The following is a 24,048-nucleotide window of genomic DNA, read 5'->3' as shown; positions in this document are numbered from 1 at the left end:
AAAGCATCTCTGGTCCGTGAAAGATCATTGGGAGCAGACAGTGGCCGTGAAGATAATCATTTTTAGAACCTAGGTCCACTGGAGAAAATTCTAGTTTCTTAATCAATTGCCAAGGTGGGTTAAGATTTTGACGGCTGCCGGATTTTTGTAGAAATTTTTGTCGAGTAGAGAGCATCTCCGGTGGAATAGCAGCCAACGGGAGCAGACAATGGTCAGGGTTTGGTTTGGAGGCAGGGGACAAAAGAGATCGAGAAAGGTTAAACAAAGAAAAACAAAGGAGAAAAAAGTTGCAAAAGGGGACACTAAGAGAGATAGATCGGAGCCAAGCAGAAGTAGGAACGATGAGAGACCGACGCCGGCGAGCAGTAGCACCGCCGGCGTCGAGAAGGTTGGCTAGAAGAGAGTTCTCGATAATCATGTCTGGGAGAAATGCTCGATCGATGATGCAATATTACAATGAATTCGGAGATATTGGAGCTTGGAAGGCAATATAATTAAGAACTAGGTAATAACCCGCACATAGTGCGGATATATCAATTCAAATAAATTTATTATTTGGGATTTGATATTTGTGTGTGTAAAATAAAAATATGTAAATAATTCTTTTTTTGTTTTATTCAAATTTACGTTTATTTTATATAAAAATATGTTTCACCATGAAATATTTGAAAGTAAATAATAATTTTAACGTGGTGATAAAATTTGTATGAAATTTATTTTAATAAAACATGAATAATTATTAAATTTTTAAAAGATATTAATTTATTGTTTTTTTAAGAAGTATAATATAATTTCAAATTAAATAACTACAAATAGTTTAATTTATTTAATGAATTTTTATTTAAGTATGTAATGATATAGATGTAATTAAAATTAATTAATAGGGTTTATTTGTTAAATTGTACTTCCAGCTCTCTAACGACGATATATCGTCATTTTTTGGAGTGGTTCTTTATTAATATATAGAGATATCACGAAAGAAAACGTTTCTGTTATTTTTTTTGCACCAAATTTCTGATCAAATTAAATGTAGAACAAAAAACCCTCTTTATCTCTCATTAGTGAACAAGACTCTCTGGGAGAGGTCTATATCTAATATTTTATGTTATAGTATAAAATCTTGTTACACATGGGATTCTAACCCAAATATTATAAGCCCCGCTAGTAAACCAAGTAGTAATCTACGTACAGCGAAGAATACGAGGTGGAATTAATATTAATTAGCTAATTAAGAGTGAAGAGATGAGTTGTTTAATAAGAATTCTCATCAGCTTGTATGGAGAGAGTAGTAAAATAAAGTAAGTACTAATTAGATTCGACTGATTGACAAATGACAAATTAACTAACGTGACAGCCTGTATGTACCCAATAGCAACCAAATTCACCACGTTCTTTCTACGGGTTTATAGGAAAACCACTCAACCCAAAAACCAAAACAAACCAACAAAAAAAAACTAATAATCATCAGCACGATTGACCGTCGGAGTAGCACCGGAGCCTTTTCATAGGAAAATTATGCCGGAAACCACCGTGAGCTGCGGCTGCGGCATGCTGCCATTCCTCAACGAGCAGTCCATTAATAAGCTCGACCTGGTGGACACCATTCCCATCCCCAAGCATACCGATCATGACACGGCCTGGTGGTTTGGACTTCCGACGACCGGCACCGACAGGAACATTCCGGAGTGCACCACCGGCGGTCCAGTAACGGTGGCAGCCTTTACAAAAGTGTCGAGGCTGGTTAACGTTATAGTTGTTGAAGTAACAGAACTTTGTCTCCATGCTCTTGCATCTTGGACACGGTATGATCTTGTCCGGACGCTTCTCCGCCGTTAGATCCGATGACGTTGATGATGATCTAACGGCTGTTGTAGCATCCGGCTCTGGAGGTTGTTTGATCTCTTGTTCCTTTTTCATCGTCTGAGTGTTGTTGAATGCAATGGTTTTGCCAAAGAGTTTAATCCCCTGAGAATCTTGAGTCGCCATGAATAGAGTGGAAATTAAGATTAGCTTATGAAAAGTATGTTGCAGGTAAGAAATAGGAGAAGACGTCTTTTTATAGAAAGATGATAGTATAACTTTTTAGCAGGAATGGAGAAAGAAAAGGAGATGAAAAGCGACTGAAGTAGTGGGAGATTAAATAAAATATTTTGTTGGATAAAGTTGAAAAGCATATAGTATTAGGCGCATTCATCGCTTTATTTTATTTTACTTTTGGGTCTAGAATTCATATGTACACGTAAAACACGAATACCAGTGCAGATCAAGCTACAAATCTTTCTTTAAAAAGCTATTTATTTGAAAGGAAAAAAAAAGAGAGAAGAATTGGAAAGTAAAGTAGTTTACTGTAAAACCATCATCGAGTCCGTAAAGTAGTATAGAGCGCAGAAGTCTTATCAACACGTTTTCCCTTTTTGTCCACTTTACTCCTATTAAAACGAATATGAAATAAATGAAAAATACATTTATTACGTAACAATGTTTAGACTTTAGACTAGTGGATGCTTGAACGTGATCCAACTTAAAGTAATCTCAGTTTATTTGAAAGAGATTCTATACCCATGATCCATCTATTCACATCCGAATTTGCGTGTGTTGTATTTTCATAGATTATCAACGAAGTTAGAATTTCTGTCTTAGCGAAAGTATAGTTGATCCTAGTTTTTATTAGCTACATATATTTTCCTTCAATATATGTAGTAAATAACAAAAGGGTTATAAAGAGAAGCAAAAATATGTGTTGGTAAGACTTTTGCATTAATAATTTACGGATTTGATTATGAATTCACAGTGCACGAGTTACGAGTTCCACTTTACTAACACTTTAACAATAATCTATTATCATTAGGTTTGAAGAAGAAATTAAATGTGCAACTCTCTAGACACCTAGGAGTTTTGCCCCATATATATTTTCTTTTCAAAAACTGGATGAACTTGTGTGTATGTAGTAGTATATTTTGTCTGTTCAATTTTTAGAAAATACTCCCTTGTGTCATTCTCGCACATTTCACACGAATTAAGAAAATTATATATGTTTGCCCTTATTTAATAAGTAATTAATAGTTTATATTCAATGAAAAAAGTTTTGGGTTTAGGGGTAAAAAAGAAAATATAGCATTAAAAAATATATTGGAAATGTAGAATGACACTCTTTGTGTAACAAAAAAAATTTTCTAAAATGACACTCTTTGTAAAACATAGGGAGTATACTTTAATTACATAGAAAAAAATTTGTAAATATTTTTTGAGTTTTAAAATACACTACTTTTTATGTTAATTAAACATTGATCTCAGTGCAAATGCAAAACTTGCACCCCTTGTCACCGGCTCTGCTTATAGGGTATATACTAATCTTTTATTTATTTTTATAATTTTGAGACCGTTGGATTGATTTTCCTCCTATCTTTACAGTTGATGAACTTTTGTATTTACTTGAATTAATTCTGTTTGTTGAAGAAAAAAAACAAAAGTATTAGTTATGTTTTAGATGTGATATTAAAAGACAAAGCCGTCAAAAAAGAAAAAGCTTGGTAATAAGTCAGTGTTGCGTAGGAAAAAGAGAAGAAAAGAAAAGTGTGAGCTTTTGAGACTCAGACATCGTTTATTCATAAAACATCTTTCACCCTTTGTCAGCTCTTCTTGTGGATCCCATTCAATGTATAGCCTCCTCATAAATCATAATTCATAAACTACTCTCTTTGGTTTTAAAATTTATACACCCATTGTAGCGGCCAGATTGAAACTATGGTACATGTTTAGATGAACCGGTTTATAACGAATCAGATTGTCAATAACTGGATCAATACAGATTTGGTCATCAACCTAGCTAGTATGATCCGGTCCGTTAGTCAAGTCAAGTTGGATTCACATATATATACTTTAATGCGTTGATATTTGATTGAAAGAGGGAGTGTCTTGAATGGAAATTGCTTTGAGAAAAAAAAAAAGATAAAGTTAAGCAAAAACACTTTTTCTGACAATATGCCACTTTCAATTAACCTAATTCCATTATTCGGTTTGACGAATATTTATCAAATTTTAAAACTAAAGAAAGTAGAAAAAGAAAAAGGAAAAAAGAGAACATTGATCGACATTCATCTTTTTCTTTCTTTGAGTTTGATTTCATATTCATCTTCCCTTTAAAACTGTAGTATGATTTTTCATTGGTATCTTTTTAGTCATAAAAGAACAAACTTTTACATACAGTATGGAAAGGAAAAGAAAAGATAGGCTTATTATATATAAAAAAAAAGAGAGAGATATCCTTTTTGTTTGAGCTTTAAGGAAATTGATGTTTGTTTCTTTTCGGTTTTGTTGAGCTGCCTTTATCAGTTCCCGAGCTGCTTTGGTTTATAATCTTTAGATACTCTTATCTCATGGCCGATTGAATTGGTTCAAATTGGTTTATGTTTTTCCACATGGCTTTGTGCTTAATAATATATTCTCATCCCGATTGAATTGGTTCAAATCGGTTTATTTTAAAACGGGATTTTTTTTTTTTTTTTGGACAGAATCTCTCTTTCTTCTCGAAAGAGTGTCGTCGAATCAAGTTTACAACTTAAAAACTCAAATTAAAGAACACAAAGCGAGCTTCACGGCTTAGGGTTTCGAGTACACTTACTTGTATAATAAAATATACTCTCGTTAAAGAAATGAAGAATTAATTAAGTCCTTTTGATTCCGATTTACTTCAACAAACAATAACACAACTAACACCAACTGATTCCCCCCTCCAACCAAATAAAAGAAAACACCAACTGATTCCATCTTATTAAATTAAAGGGGATTATATCCTAAGTCCTAATCCCATATTGTTATCTAAACACGGTTGAGTAGAAAATTCACAACTAAGAAAATATTAATTTGTCCCCACAATGGAGTAATTAAGGTGATTAACATTAATTCTAGAGAGACTAGCTCAGACATAGCATATATTATATAGTTATAAATTATATTTATTCAGAACCTACATCTCTCTTTGTTGAAGATAAAAATACAAACGCACGACAAAATCGACCTAGATATCTACTACACATTAAACATATAAGAAGGAATGAATATGGTGAACTGCAACTAGTATATCACGTGTCGCTATCGCTCCATGAATCGCTTTCGTCATCTCCATCATCACTTGCTACAGCCTGAGACAACAGCTAGATATGTTAATGCCTTTTAACGACAGGAATGGATTGTACTTGGAAACTGAAACAGAGGATCATAATGTCAACCTGTCTGATAGAGTTTGCCTTCTCTAGAATAACGCTAATATNAAAATATACTCTCGTTAAAGAAATGAAGAATTAATTAAGTCCTTTTGATTCCGATTTACTTCAACAAACAATAACACAACTAACACCAACTGATTCCCCCCTCCAACCAAATAAAAGAAAACACCAACTGATTCCATCTTATTAAATTAAAGGGGATTATATCCTAAGTCCTAATCCCATATTGTTATCTAAACACGGTTGAGTAGAAAATTCACAACTAAGAAAATATTAATTTGTCCCCACAATGGAGTAATTAAGGTGATTAACATTAATTCTAGAGAGACTAGCTCAGACATAGCATATATTATATAGTTATAAATTATATTTATTCAGAACCTACATCTCTCTTTGTTGAAGATAAAAATACAAACGCACGACAAAATCGACCTAGATATCTACTACACATTAAACATATAAGAAGGAATGAATATGGTGAACTGCAACTAGTATATCACGTGTCGCTATCGCTCCATGAATCGCTTTCGTCATCTCCATCATCACTTGCTACAGCCTGAGACAACAGCTAGATATGTTAATGCCTTTTAACGACAGGAATGGATTGTACTTGGAAACTGAAACAGAGGATCATAATGTCAACCTGTCTGATAGAGTTTGCCTTCTCTAGAATAACGCTAATATTGGTGTTCATCGTAGCTTCCGATGATGCTGTCTTTGTCGTGACCACACGTCTCAGGTTAAATTGCTGTTATGATTCAAAAGGATTTTGTTGGTTACGAAAAAAAAAATACAATTTATTTGAAGTGCTAAAGTTCTTGTTACGAAAAAGACTCACTTTTGTTCGGATTTGATGCAAGAAGTCTCCAGCTTCTGTCTCTTTTGCGTTGCCATGAATTTGCTTATAATCTCTTACACTGTTCTTAAGATTTACCTATCAATCATTCACCACATAAAAACTTCTTATGTCGAGAAAAGACAAAGAAACATCGAAAAAAAGAGTAGAGAAGTTGATTCTTTATACCTTGATTTCTGGTTTAGGATCAGAAACAGTGACAATGTTTGATTCCTCTTTCTTGACTGCATGTAAAGACTTGTTGTTCTGTTCGAACGCGCGCATGAGAGCGTCCTTTAGAGACGTCTTGTTGTTATCCTCGAATCTCTCCGATGATGGTATCTTTGAAACCATCCATTGTAAAGGTGGGAGAGGCGGTGGTAATGGCTCAGCTGGATTTTGGAGGTACGAGACATTTCCAACTAAACATGCACTTGCTGTTTCAATCTTTGGAGATGGTGCTGAGAGAGAAGAATCTTCACGATTGGTTCTGTTAAAAGAATCATAGAGCTCTTGTTGGTTCTTGCTTTCACGGATTTTTTCTGATTCTTCTTCCCACTGCTGCTCAGACATTGACACAGAGCGATCGTCATTGTCGCTGTTATCTGAAATGTAAGAAGATGATCTACAAAAAGTATCCTTGTCTGAATCAGAATCAGGAAGTGAAGTAGCAGTAGTCTCTGGCACTAACTGAAACGAAGAAAATGTGTAATCATCTGGAAGTTTCAGCTCCATTTCGGAACTAGGTAAGGTTTCTGAGGATTTGAAAGATATCTTCATGTGATCAAGTGGAGGAGATGAAGTAAACCAATCAAAAGGAGCCTTATAACATTCTCTCAAAGGTTCTTGAAAGGTTTCAGTATCAATCTCTTCAACAATCTCTGGAATTGTTTCGGCTACAATCTTTGGTTTAGATGGTTGCAGTCCCAGTAGATTTCCATTAGTCCATGTTTTAATGGATTCTGTGTCACAAGAAGTCTCAGCTTCTTCTGATTCTTGATGTTCTTGAATACCAATAATATCATACAATGGATTTGAGAAGCCATTGGAATAACTATGAGTGCCACTGCCTATTTCCGAGGCCGCCCATGGATCTTGATGAATGAGTTCTTGAGATTTATCTACCGGTGATGATAAATGTAGCTCTGTTGCAGCAGCACATATGGACTCATCATCACTAAAGTTGTTAGTAATCTTCTCTGTTTCTTGCTCACACACAATGTTATCTAATCTTTCTTCAGTAATCTCATTGGAAACGTTCTTCTGGACCTGTTCAGTTGTTTGGTACGCTTGATCATTTTCAGATTCCGAATCGATTGTGTAAAGCGCATCAACAAAATCATCCCCTTCACTTTCTGTTTCATCTTCACTGTCCATTTCTATTCTCCTCGGTTTGATATCTTGGACTGCTTCAAACTCTGTATGGTCTTGTAGTCTTGATACCAGTTCAGCATCTACCGTTGTATGTTCATTCAGTCTTGATACCGGTTCAGCATCCAAGACAAAGTTAGTCTTCATTATTACTTCAGGAGCTTCATCTGTTGCACATTGCAGAACATTGCATTCCTCCACTATCTCAGCTTTCTCATGCCAACTAACGCGAGCTGCTAAATCTTGAGAAGGACTACCATTTGTGTCTTCACTTTCACTTTCAGAAAGAAGTAATGAAGCAATGGTTCGAGAACCAGGTGTAAACCTTGAAGAAGAAGATACACCCTTTAGTTTATCTCCACCGCTTCTGGAATCGAAAGAGAAAGAACGATGATCTTGCAAGTCCGATTTTGATTCGATTGAGGCTGTTTTAGAACAAGAGGTTCGTCCACTAAAGCTTAAAGAAGTAAATGTCTTCCTGAAAATTTCATGTTCTTGAGTCATATATGAAACACATATCAATAATGTCAAACCCAAATGTATTTTACCTGTCACTCTGGTTAGCTATAGAGGCAAGACTTGATATATCTCGATTCCGTTGTAATGATTTTTTCTTCTGTTTCATGTAGATAAGTTAAGGACACAGAATAATAACCATAAAGAAGAAGAGACTATGGTTTAACTGATATAAACAGACCTTAATTTCTGGAAGTTTAGAAGCTCTTGATGCTCTTTTGAAATGAGTAGGATCAGAGTATCGCTTCAAACAAGACCCTGGTCCATTTATATCAAACCTGACGAAAACCGCAAAGAATCAGGATCACATTTCCAGCCAGTCTAAACGTAACCAAAGAAAAAAGAGAGTAAAGTGTACATACTTGTCTAGCAAGTGCAACCGAGGAGGCTCCCGGCAATCTTCATATGGAGCCATTATAAACGGTGGCAAGTCGTCATATATAAAGTGATTTTGCACATTTGGTATACGAGGATGCCACTCTAGGCCTGAAACAGCATGTGAAAACTCAATTGATTAACTATACTTAGATTGATTCACTATATCAAATAGTATCTTACTTCTTTTCTTATTAATAATTTAAATGGTTACTACTAAAATATCACTTTTTTTTTTAATACAGATCCAAAAGGAAGAGAGTTCATAGCTTTCACCATGTGATGATCCAAGACTACTATCATATCCTCATCAAATTTTCTATACCCACTAAAGAGTATTTTAAGCTTAGAAGTAAGTGCAAAAAGGCATGTGAGCTAGGGCCTACACTAAACTCAGAGGATATTATTTAGTTTAAAGAACACAAAAGATGTGAATCTAGACAATAAAAGAAGGTTGACAAGAGATACAAGACAAAAGAAACCTCCAGTGTATGCAAAATGAATGTGGTTCGTTTGTGCAAGCACTTTCTTGTGGATTGAAGGAACTGTAGCTTCTATTTGCTTTAGTCTCATCTTCAATTTATTGCTTCTTGATGCTGTAATCATAACCTCCTCTTGTATTCCATGAAATATCTCAGCTGCAAACCTGAAACTCATGACAAGTAAGAACCATAAACTAAGCAAATGAATAAGACTAGACACAGCAAAACTGAGGATTAAGCACAATAAGATCCCTAACCCCATAATATTACACATTTTCACTTTGCTTAAATTATCACAAAATCAGTTTAACAAAAGACAAAACATTTATAAGTAACACAGTTACCAAAGAAATTGAAAAAAAAAACAGAGTTGGGGTTGACTTAAAAGTACTTACTCGGTGAGATCACCAAGTTGACGCAAGATCCCAACGAGTCCAGAAACAGAGACGCCATCAAGAATAGCTTTAGGGTCTTCACGGTCGACGTTTCTGTGAAGCTCCGGTTGACCTAAACCGTGGACGTTCCTAACTTGGAGCCTAACAAGCGGCATTTTAGTTTGCTCTGTTCTTGAGAAAATTCAAGAGAAAAAAAAAATAAATGATCAAAATGGGAACGAAGGATAAGAGACCAAGATTGAGTTGTTTATTTTTGTGTGGGTGTCTGGTGAGAGATTGTGGCAGCTCAACCGCCGAAAAGAGAGAGAGAGAGAGAGAGAGAGGGAAAAATTTGGAGGTTACAAAAAGGTGTTTGGAGTGTAAAGTGAAAGAGAGACTAGGAGGAAGTCGGAAGACATTGCCAACACCGCAAGCTATTCCCTTTACAATATCATTATAACAGAGAATATTAAAACACAAAAGTGCAAAGACAAAAGGACGAAAAGGGGGCTTGCAGCAAAAAGAAAGGTACCCATAACTTACTGTGTCATATGGAAAATAAAAGATACAGATTTGGTCATCTCGGAACTAAAATTTTCCTTAAATTTTTTTGTTTTACATATTTTAAATCAAGTATTTTTTCGTATAATTCATTTTTTATAAATTGTGACAAAAAAAAAAAGTTAATATTTATGTTGGATATGGTTTTTTGATCACCAATAAACTAGTGAATAAGATTATGTTAAAATCGCTTCGATGACATTTAGTACTTGATACAATTTAAAGATGTTCAGAAAATTATAATAGATCTTTGCTTCTTCTTCACAAAAATTGGACTCACCTTACCAATATTTTACCAATTGTGAAAATATAGACTGATCAGTTTTCTATTCTGGAATGAGCGACTATCATTTTTTTCGTGGTCAAAAAAATCAAAACGGTAGTCTTCAAGTAGCACAATTCTCAAACAAACAAAATAATCTAGTAGACAACCTCATCAACTCGTTCATACGAGCAAATATTTGAAGAAGTAATAATATTCACAATTGGAGTAAAGTTTGGATCATTGAATGAGAATTTGAAAACTTCTAAAATATAGAAATGAGGTTACTGTTTAGATAGCTTTAAAGTTTGGATCATTGAATGAGAATTTGGTCGTTTGTTAGGAAATAGACTTGTTGAGTTGGCTACATATTTATTAGAAGAACAAAACTCCCATAAATGGGGCACCAATGCAGACACTCGTACACATCTATTACTATTTCTTTGTTTGTTTTATTTTTTGATTAGTAAACTATACTAATACGATTCAAAGCTTCTAATAATGATTTTATTTTCCTTTTAATAATGAATCTAGTCAAGGCAATTAATCTTTTGTTTCTTATTTTATACGATAAACTTCTTCTAAAATGTAGAGCTAGCCACATGACAAAAAAAAAATGTAGAGCTAGCCTCTTGCATCCTCAATTGATACCTCGACTATGGTGTGTGCGCGCGCGCGTGTGAGTAAGTATAAATATGTATTCATATATCTTACACGTTGAGACTTACACACATACATGTGGATGTGTGACCTACTCCCACGTTTTGAGATATACACACAATAAATCATGCACAAGCATACTTAGATCTGTGCTTCTAGAGTAGTTAAGGATCTAAAACTCCCACTAACCAAAGCAACTTACTAACTCGATCTCTTTTGTCGTTTTAAATTTTAATACTATATTACTTTCTCTGTATTAGAAATAATAATTTCTAAAATTTTCACATAAATTAAGAAAACAATTAATGTATAATTATAAATGTATTTTTATTTATAAGAACATATTTTTTATAATGATTAACTAATAGTAGTTCATCAAAATTGTAAATTCTCAATTATTGAATCTTAAAATCTACAATTTCATAACATTAATTAATAAAAAATACAGAAAATCAATTTAAATACAAAATAAATTACTAAAACATCATATGATATATTTCATCTGTGTCACAAAGAGTGTCATTTTGACATAATACACACAATTTAAGAAAATTATCTAAACTTCTATTTCATCCTTTACAAATATACTAAAGTTTTCTTTTTCTAATTAATTAGCTCAAATTATAAAGATAAAAATATAAATTTAATCTCAAAATTGCATTGAAAACATAAAATACAGAGGGAGTATTAGTGATACTAATAAATGGAAATACATTTATAAGTACTCAATACTCCAGAATGGATCAAAGATATATAGAGTAACATATCCTACTCCTAATCCTTACTTACTCCACACTAATACACACTATATATTAGAAGTAATCAATTCTATGGTCCTTGGTAGGCATAGTATTAATAAATAAGCCATGCGATTAGATCCATGCATGACTTTTAGCTAGTCGTCTATTTATGGAGATGCTACCTAATCATAAAATTAATCACATCTCATTTGGCATTTAATATTACTTCTGTCCTTTAATATTTGTTTAACCAATTTGGGATTGTGCGGTTGGAAACTTTGACGCAGATTCTATGAGCAATACACTGTTATTCTTATTTCCATCATATCAGTAAAAAGTTACAAACCTTTCAAAATAAATATTTGTTACTAAAACTAATATTATTGTTAACATATAGGATACGTTTTTTAAGAACCTCGATGGATATTTACTTTGAGACTAAAGATGAAATCATCCAATTGTACACTAGCATCATGCATGTCACACACTTCTTATATCTTCAGGGAAAAATTGTCATAGGAAAATTCTCTAGACTCTAAATAGTAAATAACGACATACATACAACAGTATATATTAATCATTTGCATAAATATAAAACAAGTATTGGTGCAATGACCCATCGATAGCATCATCAATGCTTTGTTTTGAGATGAAACGTGGCATATACAGTACGGTGTCGGATTAAGACATGATACCGTCATACCGTAATCATGTCCTAACTTGACATCGCTGTATCATAGACATTAAATTTTTCTTATATTTCGAAAACGTCAATATGATTTTAATTGATTGTATTAGATCTATGGCTGGTGATATCAGTCAGTTTTCCAATAAGATATTTTTTTTGTTCATTTAAATAAAATCCAACTCATTGACTTTGCAATTGGCAGATAGTTTATTCACGATTAAAAAAAAATATTAATTATCTGAAGCAATTATATATATATCGAAAAATATATTAGTCTTTCGTAAATCCTTAATATACTGTTAATTTTTTTTTTGTTAACATATCAAACTGAAAATAGATATAAGAGAGTACATGACCCATCTCAGGCTTATAATTAAATTCGGAGCCCTACCTTCATGCTGATGGACACTGACACACTCTTAATTAGCATGGTTTTGGATAACATGCTAGTTACAATCCATTTCTCGTTTTAGGCCAAACACTTCTAAAAACCTACGATTGCCATAAACCAATTAACATAAAGCCCATAGATAATAATAATAAACAACTACATCCAACGAGATTTAGAGCCATGCAACGCAGATTATACAGAGTAATAATGTAGCTTGCTAGTTTCTGCTTGCTATAATTTTGTTCAATACAGTTAGAATCGAGTTATCACTATGGTCGAGGTCTATTCAACACAAAAATGGATCGTAAGAAACCAGCAAGAAACCATGAGGTGGTAGGCTAGTGATTCTAACTTTGGTGGAAGAGTCGCCCTGTTGGTCTAGGTCAGGGATCGATTCTCTCCAAGCACAAAATTACTCAGCTTTATCCTTTTGACCACATGGATATGGGCCCATTGCTTACGACCCATTTGCATATCTGGGGGATCCTACCCGTGGGATACCCTCTTCCCAGATAAACTAGTCTCGGATCCCTCCATAGATTTGGGGATTTACTCTCTCTCTAAGTTAACAAAAAAAACCAGCAAGAAGCTAAAACTGAAATCATAGTGATCACATAATGTAATGTGTTTTATGAAACTTATCACGTCATCACAATTACATAACAAGAAACACAATTGTTGGAAACTCTCTAAAGGCCCAAAAAAATCCACTGTTAACCCCCTAAAAGCCCATGTCAGATGTTGTTGTTTTGGCCCTTCCCAACAGCGCGATTAAATAACTAACCGGGTTGACCCGGAATGTTTGGGTGACATATACAAAACCCAGAAGCGTATCATCCTGTTCTGTTAATTTCCTTACCTCTGAAAAAAAAATTAGGGTTACGAATTTACGAATTAGCAACCATGGAAGAGATCACCGATGGAGTAAACAGCATGAACTTGGCGACTGATTCCCAGAAGAAAAACCGGATTCAGGTTTCCAACACCAAGAAACCATTGTTCTTCTACGTCAATCTCGCCAAGGTCCAACACTTTATATGTTCTCTTTTAGCTTTTGAAAATTTTCTGCTCTCTAAAGATCTGTTTCGATTGAGAGTATGTTATTGTGTGTCAATCCAACCCCCAAAGGCTCAACCTTTATGTAAATCTCTATGTTATATGATCTTGTAGTACAACCCACCCAAAGGCTCAACCTTTTTATATACACATGAACTTGGTGTGTTTATGTGTAAATGGCTATTTTCACAGATTGGTGTTTAACTGAGTGTTTATTGTTTTTGGATTTTGTTCAGAGGTATATGCAGCAGTACAATGATGTTGAATTGTCTGCTCTTGGGATGGGTATGTATCTTTTTCATCCCTATTCTTCTGTATACTATTGGGACTGTAATTTGTTTTCTTGCTGCTATTAAGTAGTCTCTGATTCTTGGTATATATACCTCATAGTACTAATTAAGATTATCTTCTAACATGAAACATGTAGCCATTGCAACCGTTGTTACTGTTGCTGAAATTCTGAAGAACAATGGTCTTGCTATTGAGAAGAGTAAGTGATCTTTTTAGTCAGTCTGAATTAGTACATTCTCTAATAATGGCGATTGAGCTTTGTTTTGGAAAATAATGGTTTCTTTCTTATATATATAGAGATCATGACTACAACTGTGGATATTAAGGATGACTCAAGGGGACGTCCTGTTCAGAAAGCTAAGGTACTGTTTTTCTTAGGAGCAAACTCTTTCATGCATATTCCCATCTGTTCTGAAATTATGATTTGCTCAATTTCGGTTTCTTTGGTATTGCAGATTGAAATTACGCTTGTGAAGTCAGACAAGTTTGATGAACTAATGGCTGAAGCCAAAGAAGAGAAAGAAACTGCAGAAGCTCAGGTGCAGAGCTGATAATCCTAGTAAAATATTTGGTTTTCATGTTCTTTTATCTCATCTTGATGCTTATTTACTAATTAAAAGCGCTTTATTTCATTAATTTTTGGCTTCTATGTTTGATGGTTTGTTGTATCTGTTAGCTATATTGATCATATGAAGATATAGCGAAACCGTATATGGTCTCGCTCTTCACATAAAACATCCGGGCCATCTGTTTTTTCTTCTACTTTCTTTTTGTTTATCCTCGTCCTTATTCAAATTTGGATTAGAAAAAGATGACATAGTGATATGACTCCTAATAATGTACATATCACTAATAAAAGTGATCTTTGTCACATAATATATTTCTAGAATTGGTTGAGACGCTATGTTAAGTAGAAGTTTTAAAAGTTTACACAGTTGGGGGGGATCTAATACATTCGCACAAGCCTCTCGTGACAATATTTGTTGCTTTTCTGTTTTTTTTTTCTTCTTCGATTCCCATTTTCGTCTCCGTCATCTTTACGGCACAGAAATGTACACAAAACCAAAAGCTTACTCTATCTTCTCTCTCTCTCTCTCTCTCTCTCTCTCTTTCACATGCCTTTGTTCTTACTCTTTCCCAAGACTCAAAGTCACGTCCTTTTCTCCTCACTCATCACAACTCTCTCTCGGTGCAGAGAACAACTCCGAAGCTCCTCCCTCCACATCTCTTTCCGGTTAGTTAATTTCACTTAGTTCCTGCATTGCTTCAAAGACTCTCACAATCTTCTAAATTCTTGCCCATAATTCCTTATCCAATAAATGGTTTGAAAATCACGGGTTTGAACATTTAGCGGCGCAACTATATTTTTTGAATTTAATTGAAAGTTTCTTGTAAAGTTCATTACTTTTTGTATGTTTCCCATCCTCTTCAAATTTGTCGTTGGGGTTCATGTGTGTCAGTGTATATAATTAAATTAATTACTTAAGTTAGTCAACTACTACTTAAGGAATCTAGGTAGCTCCGACTTATTTATTAATGAGTCTCTGATATATTTCAGATCTGTTGTGGAGAACTGTGAGCCATCATTAACTAGTGTCAGTCCATCTCTGAAACTTTTCTAACGGCTTTGGTTGGTTCTAATGGCGGAGAACAAACTTAACTTCGATGCACCTCTTCTTTCTACAAGGAGGATGAAGAAATCAGCAGTGTCTGTGCGTAGAAACATGCCAAAGCAGCTCCATGATGTTGACTCCAAGACAAGTGAATCTCTTTCTGTTTCAGTTCTTGTCCAAGAAGACATGGGCTTAGATCAGGTTCCGGAATCTGCCTCTGTTCCTCTCAAATCTCCCTTGGAGAGTTCAGAGTGTAAACATGTAGAAGAAGAAGAGAGTGGAGATGATGATGATGATGTCTTCTCTGATGCCCTTGATACATTGTCTTTAAAGCATAGCATAAATGGTGTTGGTGAGGGAGCGAAACCGCCAATGATGCCGTCTGAGGATCCTCAACCTCGGGCTTTCATGTTGGATCGGTTCTTACCTGCCGCAAAATCCATGACTGTGGAGCAACCACCTCAATATGCTTGGAAGAGACAACCATTGCCCCTCATGTCTGAACCAATGAGACAAATTAGAGATATAGTACCAGCGGAGGAGAATCGTGCAACTCCTAAGAGGTATGAGTCTATGATTTCTCCATCTTATTATCAGGGCATAGATTATGATGAAGAGAGCGAGGAGGATTCAGATGATGATGAAGTTTCTGAGTATCTTTCTAAGAGAGGCTGCGGGATGATGTCACCACAACTGTGCTTTAAAAACTCACTCGGTATGCTGAGCTCAGTGCATGGTCTTAAGGAGAAACCTTACTACAGCCATGATCAAGTGAAATCAAGCAAGGTCGCTCAGCTCAAGTCTCGGTTTCAATCTGTGAAAAAGGTTCCTTATCAAGCCTGATCTCTTTCCTTTTCACTTCTTTTAGTATTGTAGGGATCTGATCAAACGCTCACTAAAATATCAATCAAAATCTTGTATGCTTTCAGCTCGCTCTTGATTATAAGCAAAAGTTGGGGAATATAGCTCAATCTCCAGTACATCCAAGTGTTGGGAAGAAGTTTAACTTTGGATCTGAACAACTTGAATCGAACCTGAGTGCTACAAGTAGGCCATCTTCTCCTTACAGGCAAACTGGGTGTATGTCACCGTATCGCAGTGTAGGAAACTGTTCCCCTCTTCACCCTGCGGGTTTCCCTGGGACTCGCAAGGAAGCAGAGGTTATGAGAGCTAACAGGTTGAACAAGCATATAAGAAACATAGCCAAGTCTCAGGAACTACTCTATCCAAAAAGTACAAGACAAGACTGTTCTACAAAATCTGTCATGGAGAAGACATTATATGTTGACACAGAGAATTCTCCAAAGACCAGCAATGATCATGGTAACTCAAATGTCAAGAACTCGCCAGAAACAATTTCAGAGGAACCAGAAATGGAGGGAAAGAAACCGAAAGCCATTCTCGAGCTTCAGGCTGTAGAAAATCTTAGTGTTAGCAGTGCAATCAAGATGGGGAAGGCAGATGAGTTGGAAAAGAACAACAGTGGCTGTGATCTGTCTCCACTTGCTCCGCCACCACCCAAAAAGCCTTCTGATTCTTGGCTTCTCAGTAATCTGCCTTCATTAACCTCAAAGATCCCTTCACGGAGATATCTGTTTCATTCCAAAAAGAAGAACATGGAAGAAAACTCCACAAGTGTTACCAAGTGGGAAACTATAGTCAAGACTTCTTATACGCACAGAGATCATATACGCTATTCTGAAGTAAGCATCTAAAGATTTCCCTGGGAGATAAAAGAAACACAATATAGGGGATAACGCTAATCAGCCTTTGATCTTCATTATATCTTTTGCAGGAACTGGTTGCTCGTTCATCTTGTCAATCCACAACTTAACGGTTTGAAGCTTCCTAAGTCTGTCCCCTTGGAATGGATCATCAGGTTGAATTTGATTACAACTTCATAGGTGTAAGAAACCGAGTTTCTTTTGTGACCCGTTGAACACTTAACTCGTAATCCCTCAGATTGATTTACATGTGTAGCTATACTTCCATATCTCTGTTGCTTACTTAGCTAATAAGACGAACATTTGTTCCCAGTAAATGCTATGTTCATATTTCTATCATATAACTGTTCTGAGCGTTTTCAAAAGTTTCCATTCAGGTGCTTCAACTACAGGACAGCAAAGTCTACAGGTAACATTCACACATTTCAGTTTATCATATACAGTCTCTCTGAGATGATGCAAGACAGTGTTATAGGGGAAGGCCGAGAAAGAATTATCATTAAGCTTGTCTCTTTGTTCGAGATACATGTACAAACATATTAGCAATAAACGAAAAACTAGCCTTTGTAATCGCCAGCAAAAACCGTCCAACTGCCTTAGATCGCACTACTCTAAATTTCTTTTCTTCTCTGATCTTCCTATATCACTCCCATTACAACTCTCTCACTTTCATATATATACACAAAACAATTTAAATTAAATGGTATAGTAACAAAGAATGTTATTAGTCTCGTTCTATGATGATACCTTCTCTTGTTATGTCTTCCTCTCTCGACCTTCCTGTTTTTTTTAACTTTGTCACTGTTCAATTTCAGGTGGCAAACACATTGCTTCTTCAACTTCATCTGCTTTGTAATGCATCAGTTTCTCCAGCTGTGGTCTAAGTTCCTTGTTGCAAAACTCCTCATACTCTTCTATATTCCCTCCTTTCTTCTTCACCTCAACCACCACTAGAGATGGTGTCAGCTCAAAGATCTCAATTTTAATAGTCAAAGGTCCTTTGGCACCTTCTCTACAACCTTCTAACCTCACGCTCCAATCCTTCTTCCTCATCGTAAAGTTCACTGTTCTCGCAATCTCTTCCAATTTCGATATGATCTTTGTCACAGGAGCAGCGGATACAAACCTTGCCCCTTGTCCACCTTCTTCAAACAAACCTGAAAGATCAAATCCGGTAGAGAACGATATGATGTCAAATGCGTTTAGACTCGCGGGTCTCGGCATTGAATCAACTCTGTTAATATCAAACTCTGCGTCTCCTTCTGAAGCAGTAGATGATCTGCCTGATGACAATGATGATGAGTCGTCTCCATCATTGTCTTCATCCTCCCTACATAACTTATCGTTTTCGATGTAGAATTTGACATGTTTGAACCCTTTCTTGAACCATCTATGCTTCATGATCTCAGGTATTGTGATTCTTGTATTCGGATTCGTGTCTAGCATCCTTGTCACAAGCCTTGCAAGCTCAGGAGAAAACCATTTAGGACACTTAAACTGACCTTTATATATCTTCTTGTACATAACCAATATGTTCTTGTCATCAAACGGAAGGTAACCAGCCATCAACACAAACAAGATTACTCCGCAAGCCCAAATATCGGCTTTGGCAGCGTCGTAACCTTTCCTTGTCAAAACCTCGGGAGCCAAATAAGCCGGCGTCCCGCAAAACGTTTGACAGATTCCGTCTTGCCTGAGCTGCTCCGAGACAACGCTGAGCCCAAAGTCAGAGACCTTAACGTTCCCCTTATCGTCCAAAAGCAGATTCTCAAGCTTCAGATCGCGGTGGTAAACACCGCGGCTGTGGCAGAAAGCAACAGATGATATCAACTGCTGGAAATATCTCCGGGCAGTTCCTTCTCTAAGCCGTCCTCTAGCCACCGTATTGTAAAGCTCTCCACCTCGTACGTACTCCATCACGATGTAAATCTTGGTCTTCGTAGCCATGACCTCAAAGAGGTGGACAATGTAAGGGTGGCGGACACGTCGGAGGATCGAGATCTCCCGTTTTATATGACCTGCCATTCCACTCTTCACGATCTTCTCTTTGTCAATGACTTTGATGGCCACGTCCTCGCCGGATTTAATGTTCCGTGCTAAATAAACCTTAGCGAAGCTTCCGTGGCCTAGAAGCTTTCCTAGCTCGTACTTATCCATGAGTATAGAGCCTTGAGGTGTCCGTGGACTCTTCGGGCTCTCTGGAGTACTGATCTCTTTGCTCGTGTCTTTAGTAACGATTCGACCAAGAAGACCCGCCATGAATTGTAGCGGCGTCGGGCCGGTGATAGCCATCGGTGGAGACAAGACTTGAGCCATCGGTGGGCTAAGACTTTTCTTTTGCGCTATGTTTGTTGATTCCGACACGATTTTAACAGAAACAAACAAAAAAAAAACGAACCAAAACAAGAGAACGAAACGGACGAAAATAAAAAATGGTGGGGGTTGTGTTTGTTTCGGTTGTAATGTTGTCTTAACTTGGCCATTTCGTGTTCGTTTTATAACAGTTTTCGAGTTGAGATTTTTTACTATATTTTATGTTCGATAAGCTGAAAAGTCATCTGATTAATTGTTTCAAATACTAGTATATTGCTTATTTGATGTTGATGTGTTATCCTAATCCATTTATTTTTGCCAGCAGAATAACACGTTGGACGGGTTTTATCCATACGCAAAGTCAACTTTATTTTATAATACATATAATTTCCTTAAGGGACAGATATTAGGGTTGACTTATCAAACCACCAGTGAGGTTGATCGATAAGCAGATCATGATTCGTGAAGATGTCGTCACGCTCTCACACATTTGTTTATATTCTCTCTTAGTAGGTTTATCTGATAAGTGAGTATAATAGTCTTGAGAAGAAGATTTAGAATTGGTATTTGTGGGAGCCACGTCACGTGTTAATGCTGAGTCGGTGTTACTGTAAGTTGTGGATTTCACGTAGCCGACCTAAAACCAAAAAGCTTCAAAGACACTCGAAAGAGCGATCATATTCATACTTCCAAACAGACCAAACCCGGTTTTCCACATAATAACTATTTATATTTGGATTTCGAGTTGGCTAATCTTGAATGCAATATTCTCGTCCGTAAAACTTTATTCTAAAATTATATAATTTGGATTTCAATTTGGCTAATCTTGAGTGCATAACTAAACTACCGTCAACCTTAATTTATTTCTCTGTTTATATAATATGTATTTTTAATTTGGATTTCGAGGAATAATTATGTAGTGTATTAATTATAAAAATATAAGAAATGCTATTCGTCACTTAATTGTATGTGTAAAACACTTATTTATCTCTTCGTTGCTTTCATAGGAGAATTTTTCATGTCACATAAATTGTTCTTCTCGTAAATAAAGAAAAAGTCAACTGATCCAGTCAACTGATTCAATAATACGAATTAAACTAATCAACCTTTTTATGTTGCATATCTATTTTGTTTCTGTTATTAAGTTATACTCGAAATGTATCCCAAAATAGCTTATGCTAAAATGCAAGCACGACGAAATTTTATCCTGTTTCGTATCTTTATTTAAAGTATTTAAATGGTTAAGAAATACATAAACTAATGAAAAACCATAACTATATAAGAAGAATGTAAAGATGGATGTGAAACCACGTAAAAATATTACAATTGTTTGGATAATGTTTATCTTTTTATGTAATATATGTATAAAATTATCTAAAAAGGAAGTATTCAAAATTCGTAAGAAATGATTGTGTAAGAATCCAAAAGCAGAATGTGTAAATGAAAACTTAAGTTCCTTTGTTGTTGGTCAAGAATGGTATCCTTTAGAGAGCAGGTCAATGAATTGTTTGAGTCACTGCACAAACACAATGATCTGTATCCGAGTCAGGAATTAGAAATTGCGTACATTATACATTGAACATGATCTACTAGCTAGTTAAATACCAAATTACATACACACCATGCATGAAACCATATGCATAAATGTTTAAAAGCCATTAAAACTTATTATGATAATATCATAAAACTTATTATGATAATATATTATGTGTGATGATAGCTGATAACATAAAAAAGATGGAAGGATGTTCATCCAACAACCGTGATTTGTTAGGACCCGATCTAGAAAACTTGAACAGAGTATGGTTATCTTAAATTTCTAAGCATGCAATAATGTTCGGCCAAAAAATATTGATGTGGTTGCAGATGATAAATTTGATAAGGTCCTTCGTTTGAAAAGATTGAAACGAATTTCCATTACAAGAAAACAAGCCTTTTGCGATGGAAGAATTCATAGCAAATCCCTCGCAAATAGGCAAAAACGATGGAATTGCGAGGAACACATTTCCCTCGTAAATCGCTTCTCGCAAATTGGTTAACATCGCAAATCCCTCGCAAATTTTGCGAGGAAAAAAATGCCGTCGCAAAATCAACGCAAATTGCGAGGGACAATATCAATAGCAGATTCCTCGCAATTTGGTTCAAGCTAATCCCTCGCAAATTTGCGATGGATTTGCAACATTTATGTCTGTCGCAACAGCTGAGATTTGAATTAGGAATTATTCATTTTGTAATTATGTTTATTTTTAATTATGCAAATTAATTATGATTAATTTCTAATTAGGCAAACTAAAATTCATAATTAGCCCAAAAAAACTTTGAATGAAAACTGAAATTAAACTTGTAATACAAAATGTTGTTAAACTTACATAAACATAATAATATAAGTTCAAAACAAAAATCAAACACATCTTCTGAATATACAAACACAAGTTCTCGGATACAAACACATAAACACATAAACACAAGAGATCCTAAGTTGGTCTGGTGATACCTCCTGCTCCGGCCTCAGGTCCGGTACCTCCTGCTCCGGTCTCATTGGTGGCAGCAGTCTCAGGTCGGGGAAATTTTGCAGCAAATTCAGGGTCCTTCTCAGATAGATAATCGAAGTAGGCATCGTAGCAATGCATCTTCTGAGTATTTTGTTGCAACTTCAATGCATAATCTTCTAGCTGAGTAGACTGACTCGCAAGAACAGCTTCGGCCTGAGAAAGCTTCTCAGCTAGAATGACTGGATCTTCAGTCGGAGTAGGCGTCAGAACAACTTGAGCTGAAGATGCTTCAGTTTGCATAGTACCGACTCCATATATCCTATTTTTCTTCTTCGGAGCAACCTGCAAACAACAAAAAACAGAGACACAATGTAAAGTTCAAAGAGATAAAACAAAACAGTATGTAAAGTTCAAGAATTTACCTCAGCAAAAATTCGGTTCTTCATACTAACTGACAATCCGCCAGAAGCACTACTCTCTATGTTGTCCCCTGAGCATAGCCCAGTTTCAGCCTCAGTTATCCTCGATGACACTTCATGGTATACTTTCTCAGATAATCCATCCACAAACGACCCATCAGGTTTCCTATGAGTATCTTCTAGGACTTTCAAAAAATCAGGAAGTGCCTCACCAATAATCTCCGACTTAACAAAGATATGAAACAACAAAGTATTAGACTAAAGCAAGAATTTATAGGTAATTGTACTAAATAACTAACTAAACATACTTACATGTTTTCGTGCACGAGCTTTAAAGGAGGTCTGACCAGACCGGTGTTTATGCATTCCAGTGCCATCAGGATCACTGTATCGAGCATTTCGACTATTGATGCTCTTTTCCTCAGATTTTGGTTCACACCAAAACTTGACCAAGCCGTCCCATACTGTCGGATCAAGCCACCGCGGCTTTGCATCATCACCTTTTACTCTCCACTTAGACTTCCACCGAGACACTTGATCAGTCATCCGGGTCTTCAACTTGCTTTCAAACTCGGCTCGAACTCTCCCATTGATGGACTGGTCCCAGTTATATGTTTGCTTGTAAAAACATAACATGAATCAAAATCAGAATCAAGTAAGTAAAAACAAAATCTGTAATTTAAACACATCAACAAACATTTAACTTACCGCAAACGTTTCAAACCACCGGTTTACAACCGCACCTGGTGTTTGGGTCCAATTGGCATGAGCTCCTTTGAAATCTCTTTCAAAGATGGCCCGAACAGTAGCAGCAACCGAAGGATCCTCGTCAAACCTACAAAACACAAGAAAAAAGGAAATGAGGATCAATGAAAATATATCTAAAAAATTAGACAACCCTAACTACATTCTTACCATAGAGTACCCGGAGGGCGTTTAGGGTCCAATTTCTTTAAGCTAGCACGACCGGGACTTGCAAGTAGCTCTTCCAAAGTAAAAAAAGAGAGCTGAGTAGACTCATCGTTGACACGAGAAGTCGATTGCTGTGGTGGAAGATGATCTTCCACCGCCGGTGAGGTTCCTTGACGATTCTCTTGGATCACCGGTGAGGTACCTTGCGAGGAGGCGGGAGAAGCTACCCTTGGAGCAGAGGCAGAAGAAGGTAACCTTCGAGAAGGGATGGGAGGAGATAACCCTTGAGAAGATATAAATCTTCTGTAAACGTTTTGGCTCCCAGAATGATTTTGGTTCTCTTGTGAAGACATCTAAAAAACAAGTCCAAAAAAAAGATATAATTAGAACCCAAAATCGAAAAACCCTAAATCGATATAACCCTAAATCGGAAAACCCTAAATCGATATAATTAGAACCCTAAATCGATATAACCCTAAATCGAAATAACCCTAAATCGAAAACCCCTAATCCCAATCGAAACCCTAATCCCAATCGAAACCCTAATCCCAATCGAATCGAAAAACCCCTAAAATCGAATCGAAACCCTAATCGAAACCCTAATCGAAACCCTAATCGAAACCATAATCAAATCGAATCGAAACCCTAATCGAAAACCTTAAATCGAAACCCCTAAATCGACAAACCCTAAATCGAAACCCTAATCGAAACCCTAATCAAATCGAATCGAAACCCCTAAATCGACAAA

General features: G+C 35.9%; 5 protein-coding genes and 1 long non-coding RNA gene across 8 annotated transcripts; 2 read left to right on the top strand and 4 right to left on the bottom strand.

Annotated features, from left to right (window-relative positions):
• On the bottom strand, positions 1,199 to 2,273 carry LOC104700026 (cyclic dof factor 4-like). The gene has a single exon (XM_010415473.2). It carries the CDS (start codon positions 1,984 to 1,986, stop codon positions 1,465 to 1,467), a length of 522 nt encoding a protein of 173 aa, XP_010413775.1. The 5' UTR covers positions 1,987 to 2,273; the 3' UTR covers positions 1,199 to 1,464.
• Positions 4,915 to 5,268, bottom strand: LOC104700025. The gene is made up of 2 exons (XR_753481.1): positions 5,229 to 5,268; positions 4,915 to 5,141 (listed from the first exon to the last, which is right to left on the bottom strand). It is a non-coding gene; the product is annotated as an uncharacterized LOC104700025 (long non-coding RNA).
• Positions 5,555 to 9,649, bottom strand: LOC104700024 (protein SCAR1-like). Its single transcript, XM_010415472.2, has 9 exons — positions 9,200 to 9,649; positions 8,805 to 8,968; positions 8,310 to 8,433; positions 8,129 to 8,225; positions 7,980 to 8,047; positions 6,250 to 7,909; positions 6,064 to 6,159; positions 5,869 to 5,973; positions 5,555 to 5,781 (listed from the first exon to the last, which is right to left on the bottom strand). Exons 1-9 carry the CDS (start codon positions 9,352 to 9,354, stop codon positions 5,722 to 5,724), a joined length of 2,529 nt encoding a protein of 842 aa, XP_010413774.1. The 5' UTR covers positions 9,355 to 9,649; the 3' UTR covers positions 5,555 to 5,721.
• On the top strand, positions 13,303 to 14,585 carry LOC104700021 (uncharacterized protein At2g34160). Its single transcript, XM_010415468.2, has 5 exons — positions 13,303 to 13,503; positions 13,773 to 13,821; positions 13,964 to 14,026; positions 14,125 to 14,189; positions 14,283 to 14,585. The coding sequence occupies exons 1-5, from the start codon at positions 13,384 to 13,386 to the stop codon at positions 14,376 to 14,378; spliced, it is 393 nt and encodes a 130-aa protein (XP_010413770.1). The 5' UTR covers positions 13,303 to 13,383; the 3' UTR covers positions 14,379 to 14,585.
• On the top strand, positions 14,698 to 17,568 carry LOC104700022. Of its 3 annotated transcripts, XM_019227389.1 has the most exons (5): positions 14,698 to 15,061; positions 15,386 to 16,265; positions 16,370 to 17,143; positions 17,236 to 17,319; positions 17,542 to 17,568. In XM_019227389.1, the coding sequence occupies exons 2-4, from the start codon at positions 15,468 to 15,470 to the stop codon at positions 17,272 to 17,274; spliced, it is 1,611 nt and encodes a 536-aa protein (XP_019082934.1). In that variant the 5' UTR covers positions 14,698 to 15,061; positions 15,386 to 15,467; the 3' UTR covers positions 17,275 to 17,319; positions 17,542 to 17,568. The 3 variants fall into 3 exon arrangements, with proteins under 3 accessions (XP_019082934.1, XP_010413772.1, XP_010413771.1); XM_010415470.2 differs by having other exon boundaries at positions 17,236 to 17,551; XM_010415469.2 differs by having other exon boundaries at positions 14,698 to 16,265; positions 17,236 to 17,551.
• LOC104700023 (CBL-interacting serine/threonine-protein kinase 13-like) lies at positions 17,948 to 19,640 on the bottom strand. The gene has a single exon (XM_010415471.2). It carries the CDS (start codon positions 19,478 to 19,480, stop codon positions 17,963 to 17,965), a length of 1,518 nt encoding a protein of 505 aa, XP_010413773.1. The 5' UTR covers positions 19,481 to 19,640; the 3' UTR covers positions 17,948 to 17,962.

The sequence above is a fragment of the Camelina sativa genome, chromosome 7, assembly GCF_000633955.1.
Source record: "Camelina sativa cultivar DH55 chromosome 7, Cs, whole genome shotgun sequence".
NCBI lineage: Eukaryota > Viridiplantae > Streptophyta > Magnoliopsida > Brassicales > Brassicaceae > Camelina > Camelina sativa.
This window is presented reverse-complemented; position numbering and strand designations above follow the sequence as displayed.